This window comes from Heterodontus francisci, chromosome 5 (assembly GCF_036365525.1).
Source record: "Heterodontus francisci isolate sHetFra1 chromosome 5, sHetFra1.hap1, whole genome shotgun sequence".
In the NCBI taxonomy this organism is placed as follows: Eukaryota; Metazoa; Chordata; class Chondrichthyes; order Heterodontiformes; family Heterodontidae; genus Heterodontus; species Heterodontus francisci.
This window is the reverse complement of record NC_090375.1, coordinates 104,980,705-104,988,276: the sequence shown is the minus strand read 5'-3', so window position 1 is coordinate 104,988,276 and position 7,572 is coordinate 104,980,705. Positions and strand designations below refer to the sequence as shown.

The 7,572-nt window shown below is 41.7% G+C and overlaps 1 protein-coding gene across 1 annotated transcript; it reads right to left on the bottom strand.

Annotated features, from left to right (window-relative positions):
• Window positions 1-4,912: 4,912 nt before the first annotated feature.
• Window positions 4,913-6,935, bottom strand: chchd7 (coiled-coil-helix-coiled-coil-helix domain containing 7). The gene is made up of 3 exons (XM_068030874.1): window positions 6,832-6,935; window positions 6,649-6,747; window positions 4,913-6,241 (listed from the first exon to the last, which is right to left on the bottom strand). The coding sequence occupies exons 1-3, from the start codon at window positions 6,883-6,885 to the stop codon at window positions 6,137-6,139; spliced, it is 258 nt and encodes an 85-aa protein (XP_067886975.1). The 5' UTR covers window positions 6,886-6,935; the 3' UTR covers window positions 4,913-6,136.
• Between the last annotated feature and the right edge of the window lie 637 nt (window positions 6,936-7,572).

Sequence of the window (7,572 nt, the reverse complement as noted above, 5' to 3'; positions counted from 1 at the left end):
TTTACAGTTTTTTTATGAATAAAGTAGATTTTGGAAATAAAAAAAGAGTGGGAGGCCCCGGGAGACCTTCCTGACCCGCTTCTGCCACCACTTTATGCAGGGCGGCGGCAGCAGCGAAAAACGGCCTGCCTGCCCCAGGCCAATGAAAGCCCTTAACTGGCCACTTAAAGGCCTTCACCTGCCTCCAGGCGGATTTTATGCATGGCAAGCGGGTGGCCTGGACCCGAGAGAAGCTGCCTGACAAAACCAGACGGCTCTCGAACATCCAGAGGGGTGCCCTCATGATTGGGCACCCTATGCCCGATGGAGGGCTGCCCCCACTACCCCAACCACCCCAACACACCCTGACCCCCAACCGACCACCCTTGCCTCACTGGGGGCCAACCTAGTCCCCTGGCGAGGCAACCAAAACTCACCTGCCGTCCAGGCTCCACAGCATCTTGACTTCCAGTTGAGCTGTAGTCCCAGCAGTGGCCACCACTTCCGGTGGCGCTGCTGGATCTAGGAGCTGCCAGCCCACTGATTGGCCGGCAGCTCCATTAGATGGGACTTCCCACATCAAGCGGGTGGACGTCCCGCCTCAGAACAATTGAAGCCCATTGACCCGCAAAATACGGTTCGGATCCCCAGGTGAGGCGGAACATAGAATTAAGAGCAGGAGTAGGCCACTCGGCCCTGCTCCGCCATTCAATAAGTTCATGGCTGAACTGATTACTCCACATTTCCACCTACCCCTGATAACCTTCCACTCCCTTGCCTATCAAGAATCTATCTACCTCTGCCTTAAAAACGTTCAAAGAATCTGCTTCCACCATCTTTTGAAGAAAAGACTCTCAACCCTCTGAGAGAAAACAAATTCTCCTCATCTCTGTCTGAAATGGGCAACCCCTTACTTTTAAATAGTGACCCCTAGTTCTAGATTCTCCCACAAGGGGAAACATCCTTTCCACATCCACCCTGTCAAGACCCCTCAGGATCTTGTATGTTTCAGTCAAGTCACCTCTTACTCTTCTAAATTCCAGCGGATACAAGCCTAGCCTGTCCAATCTTTCCTCGTAAGACAGCGCACCCATTCCATGTATTAGTCTAGTAAACTTTCTCTGTACTGCCTCCAATGCATTTACATCCTTCCTTAAATAAGGAGACCAGTACTGTACACAGTACTCCAGATGTGGTCTCACCAATGCCCTGTATAGCTGAAGCATAACCTCCCTACTTTTGTATTCAATTCCCCTCAGGATAAACTATAACATTCTATTAGCTTTCCTAATTACGTGCTGTACCTGCATACTAGCCTTTTGCAATACATGCACTAAGACACTCAGATCCCACTGCATCTCAGAGCTCTGCAATCTCTCACCATTTAGATGACATGCTTTTTTATTCTTCCTGCCAAAGTGGACAATTTCACACTTTCCTACATTATACTCCATTTGCCAGGTATTTGCCCGCTCATTTAACCTATCTATATTCCTTTGTAGTCCCCTTATGTCCTCTTCACAAGTTACTTTCCTACCTATCTTTGTGTCATCAGAAAATTTAGCAGGTCCCTTCATCTAAGTCATTTACATAAATTGTAAAAAGTTGAGGCCCCAGCATTGATCCCTGTGGCACACCACTCATTACATATTGCCAAACAGAAAATGACCCATTTATGCCTACTCTCTGTTTCCTGTTAGCTAGACAATCTTCTATCCATGCCAATACATTACCCCTACACCATGAGCTTTTATTTTCCGCAATAACATTTGATGTAGCACCTTTTCAAATGCCTTCTGGAAATCTAAGTACAATACATCCACCAATACATCCCCTCTATCCACAGCACATGTAACTCACTCAAAGAACTCCAATAAATTGGTTAAACATGATTTCCCTTTCAAAAAACCATATTGACTCTGCCTGATTACCTTGAATTTTTCTAAATGCCCTGCTATAACGTCTTTAATAGTAGCTTCTAACATTTTCCCTCGGACAGATGTTGAGCTAACTGGCCTGCAGTCTCCTGCTTTCTGTCTCCCTCCCTTTTTGAATAAAGGAGATACATTCGCTATTTTCCAATCGAATGGAACCTTCCCCGAATCTAGGGAATTTTGGAAAATTAAAACTTATGCATCAACTTTCTCACTAGCTATTTCTTTCAACATCCTAGGATGAAGTCCATCAGGGCCCAGGGACTCGTCAGACTGCAGCTCCAACAATTTGTTCAGTACCACTTTCCTAGTGATTGTAATTTTCTTGAGTTCTTGCACACGAGATCAATTATAGGCCGGTGAGCCTTACGTCAGTGGTAGGGAAATTATTAGAGAAGATTCTTCGGGACAGGATTTACTCCCATTTGGAAACAAATGAACTTATTAGCGAGAGGCAGCATGGTTTTGTGAAGGGGAGGTCGTGTCTCACTAACTTGATTGAGTTTTTTGAGGAAGTGACGAAGATGATTGATGAAGGAAGGGCAGTGGATGTTGTCGATAGGGACTTCAGTAAAGCCTTTGACAAGGTCCCTTATGGCAGACTGGTACAAAAGGTGAAGTCACACGGGATCAGAGGTGAGCTGCAAGATGGATACAGAACTGGCTCGGTCATAGAAGACAGAGGGTAGCAGTGGAAGGGTGATTTTCTGAATGGAAGGCTGTGACTAGTGGTGTTCCGCAGGGATCAGTGCTGGGACTTTTGCTGTTTGTAGTATATATAAATGATTTGGAGGAAAATGTAGCTGGTCTGATTAGTAAGTTTGCGGATGACACAAAGGTTGGTGGAGTTGCGGATAGTGATGAGGATTGTCAGAGGATACAGCAGGATATAGATTGGTTGGAGACTTGGGAGGAGAAATGGCAGATGCAGTTTAATCCGGACAAATGTGAGGTAATGCATTTTGGAAGGTCTAATACAGGTGAGAAGTATACAGTAAATGGCAGAACCCTTAGGAGCATTGACAGGCAGAGAGATCTGGACGTATAGGTCCACAGATCACTGAAAGTGGCAACGCAGGTGGATAAGGTAGTCAAGAAGGCATACGGCATGCTTGCCTTCATCGGTTGGGGCATTGAGTATAAAAATTGGCAAGTCATGTTGCAGCTTAGTTAGGCCACACTTGGAATATTGCATACAATTCTGGTCGCCACACTACCAGAAGGATGTGGATGCTTTGGAGAGGGTACAGAAGAGGTTTACCAGGATGTTGGCTGGTCTGGAGGGTAGTAGCTATGAGGAGAGGTTAGATAAATTCAGATTGTTTTCACTGGAACGACAGAGGTGGAGGGGCGACATGATAGAGGTTTACAAAGTTATGAGCGGCATGGACAGAGTGGAAGAGTCAGTTACTAGGGGACATAGGTTGAAGGTGCGAGGGGCAAAGTTTAGAGGGGATGTGTGAGGCAAGTTTTTTTTACACAGAGGGTGGTGAGTGCCTGGAACTTGCTGCCAGAGGTGGTGGTGGAAGCAGGTACGATCGCGACGTTTTAAGAGGCATCTTGACAAATACATGAATAGGATGGGAATAGAGGAATACGGACCCCTGAAGTGCAAAAGGTTTTAATTTAGACAGGCATCATGATCAGTGCAGGCTTGGAGGGCCGAATGGCCTGTTCCTGTGCTGTTCTTTGTTCCCTCCTTTCCATTTCCTGACTTACAGCTAATACTGGGATGTTACTTGCATCCTCAATAGTGAAGACTGATGCAAAATATCTGCTCATCTGCCATTTCCTTATTATCCATTATTAATTCCCCAGATTCACTTTCTATAGGACCAACACTCACTTTGTTAACGCTTCTTTTTAAAATATCTATAGAAACTTACTATTTGTCTTTATATTTCTAGCTAGCTTTCTCTCATACTCTAATTTTACCTTCATCAATCTTTTAGTCTTTCTTTGCTGTTTTTTATATTCTGTCCAATCTTCTGACCTGCCTCCCATTTTTGCGCAATTATAGGCTTTTTCTTTATCTGTTACTTTACTCTTTTGGTTAACCATGGATGGTGGGTCCCATCTTGGAATTTCTTTCTCGCTGAAATGCATCTATTCTATGTATTCTGTAACATCCCCTTAAATGTCTGCCACTGCATCGCTATTAACCTATCCCTTAACCTGATTTGCCAGTTCACTTTAACTAGCTGCTTTCATGCCCTCATAATTGCACTTAAATTTAAAATACTAGTCTTGGACCCACTCTTCTCTCCCTCAAACTGAATATGCATGTACCATCTACAAGATGCACTGCAGCAACGCACCAAGGCTCCTTAGACAGCACCTTCCAAACCCACGACCTCTACCACCTCAAAGGACAAGAGCAGCAGATGCATGGGAACATCACCACCTGCAAGTTCCCGTCCAAGTCACACACCATCCTGACTTGGAACTATATTGTCGTTCCTTCACTGTCGCTGGGTCAAAATCCTGGAACTCCCTTCCTAACAGCACTGTGGGTGTACCTACCTCACATGGACTTCAGCGGTTCAAGAAGGAAGCTCACCACCACCTTCTCAAGGGCAATAAATGCTGGCATAGCCAGTGATGCCAACATCCCATGAATGAATTTTTAAAAATGTAAAACTCAATCATATGATGATCGCTCCTACCTCGAAGCGGGTTCGCCACCAACCTTTCAGTCGGTGGCCTGATCCAGTCCGCCTAGGGTAACATCCCAGCCGCCACCTTCAATTTCCCCTCCAACTCACATACCATCCTAAATGACAAATATATTGCCATTCCTTCATCACTGGGTCATCATACTGGAAACCACTACCTAACAGACAGTGGGAGTACCTTCACCACACGGGTTGCAGCAGTTAAAGGCAGCAGCTCACTACCACCTTCTCAAGGGTAATTAAGGATAGGCAATAGATGCTGGCCTTGCCAGTGATGCTCACATCCCATGAATGAATGAATAAAACTTCACACACCACTTTAAATGACTTGTTAAAAGCCTTTGTTAAATTCGTATCACTTTGGGAACTTAAAATTTGTACATTACAGAAAATGTATGTCTGCCTAGTCACAAACAAGACATTAGCCCAAATCATATGGTTGTAATGATGGCAAAACTGCCATTACAATTGTGAAACTGACAGCAACTTCTGGTATCTGCACACGTGAATTTAAACCTGGAAATCCAGAAGCTGCTATCAATGAGTCCCCACTACTCCACAGGTGGCACTGAAGTCACCACAGATGGAAATCTTAGAAATCAATTAAATTGACAAACTTTCATTTTTACACCCCTAGTCTCACTGTAAAAAACCCTTGAAAAAGTTATGCCGTATTGAATTAGGTGCAATTGGGTTTTTAACAACATACTAAGTTCACAGTTATAGCTAAGCAATGCCCCGGCCCTAAAAATAATTTAATATTTGTTGAATGTCAATTTTCTCCATTATAAAATTCCATAAATTAAAAAAAAATTGAGTTTATATTTTAGCTTCTACCTTAATCCCATGTGCATGACCCCATCTTTATTTTGCAGTCTGTAAATTTGTAACAAACGTTAATCAGTGCTTTTTAAATTCTGGCTTGCTGTCTATGAGAATTCTTCAGTGTAATTGGCTGCATAGCCTGCTTGATGACATCAGTCATTGAATGCCAGAGATCCCCTTAAGCTGACACCAGGATGAAATTAGCATTGGGCAAGATGAAAACCATGTCACAGAAATCACTAAGCCTTTTGTGGGCAGTTTCTTGAAGGTTAGCGAGGGAGTGCCGTCACTTCATTACTGATTGGAAAATCTGAGGCAATAAGTGTTCTAAAGTTACATAAAAATTATGAGCACATGCAAATTAATCGTGGTCTACATTGACAAAACAAATACACATATTATATCTTAGTCCAAAATAGAATTCCTAGCTTCAACCATCTTTCCTGTTAGCCCATAAATGCAATTCTCTAAAATTCAAAATTGATCTTTTAAGTTATTATATGCATTATAAGTTGTTTGTTTCAACAATTCCTTTGCTCCCATTGCTCAAATCTGAAGACAGTGCTTTTAGGCGTTTATTTACTGAGAATTGCATACATATATTCTGTGACATTCTTATGCACTTTTGCATTAATTTGATAAAGTTTTATTTAGACAAAATTATATATATTCAAAGTTATTCAAGTGCATTCATTCACATTGATCAATTATTCAGAATCAAGATCAGTAGGGCTTCTCTTTGTATTCTTCCAAAATATCTTTTCTATCCTTGGCTGTTGGCATGTCAGGACTAATGCCATTTCTTCGTCTTTCAATCATTATATTGTTCTTCAAAAGGGAAAAAAATTGTTTCAAAGTAAATTATTTCTGCAAAACTTGTTTCAACATGTTAACTACATGAACAAATGGAGATACACAATAAATTTACCATAGTTGCATCCTTGGTCAATGGCTACTGGTGAGAGTTAAACAAATCATTATTCAGAGATTGAGACTGACTGTGGCAATATATTGCAAGTTCTGCATCACCTCCGACAGAAGATCCTGGAAATGGCAGCATTACAAGAAGGCTGAAGAACTTTCCACCTATATTTGTGCTTTGATTAGAAAATCCAGGCTGATATGTAATGCAATACCACACTGAAACCAGCCAACTTTGTGACTGATTTTCTTTCACACACAGCTCAAAGGGTCTTCTGGTAAAATCTACGAGTCAAATCTTCAGTCACACTTACCCAGAATTTCCTACACATTTTATACCTCAGAAAATACTGGGTGCACATATCTTTGTTGTAATTGTTTGCTTCTAGGCACTTCCTGGAGGCATCAGTTTCCTTTAAATAAAAATGAATTATTTGTCACATCAGTTACAATAAAAATTGGTGAAAATGCCTGCTGGAGTTTAACAATGCTCCTACCTCAAGACATGGATTAATGTCTTCATCTCTTAACTTTCGCACACTTCCAGGCATTCTGAGTTATCTTTTTACAGGATCTGGCATTAATAAAAGCTGTAATATTAACCAATCTTACTAACAATGTGGTATTTTATTAGTGTTCCTCACAAATGTGGAAAATGGTTAATTTCATGAAAAGTGAACAGAACCTTCATGAAGGGTACACTGCATTTAAAAATTTCATTTTTGTATCTGTTTGAACCAGACCTGCCCAACATGCTGGCACACTAAACCTAAACCACTTAAATGGAGCAGGTTACTCCATTAGTGAGTGAGCCATATGTACAGAGTGCTATGGGACACTGCTGTATTAAAACTGTGCTTGGTATTTCTCAAAAATATATAACTTACTCTACTCAGTAAAATGTAGCAGGTAGAGAGAACCTAACATTAGTCTGTTGGTTTTAGGGAATTTCATTTTAAAATGAAATCCTCCCCTTTGTCAAGGATACCTGAAATAAAACATCTGAATTATATAATAAAATCAATTACTGCAGATGCTGGAAATCTGAAATAAAAACAGAAAGTGCTGTAAATACTCAGATCTGGCAACATCTTTGGAGAGAGAAACAGAGTTAACATTTCAGATTAAAGGTCGCAGACCTGTTTTAGCGACTGGAGGACTGTTTTCCAATGGCTTTCCGCATGGCTCAGCACTGGGTCCCCTGCTTTTTGTGGTATGTATTAACGATTAACATAAAT

Coding starts and splice junctions, on each gene's coding strand:
- chchd7 (XM_068030874.1), bottom strand. CDS start 6,885: ATGCCTGGAAGTGTGCGAAAGTTAAGAGATGAAGACATTAATCCATGT. Junction 6,748..6,831: donor ACATTAATCCATGTCTTGAG/GTAGGAGCATTG, acceptor TTTTATTTAAAG/GAAACTGATGCCTCCAGGAA. Junction 6,242..6,648: donor AAATGTGTAGGAAATTCTGG/GTAAGTGTGACT, acceptor TCCCTTTTGAAG/AACAATATAATGATTGAAAG.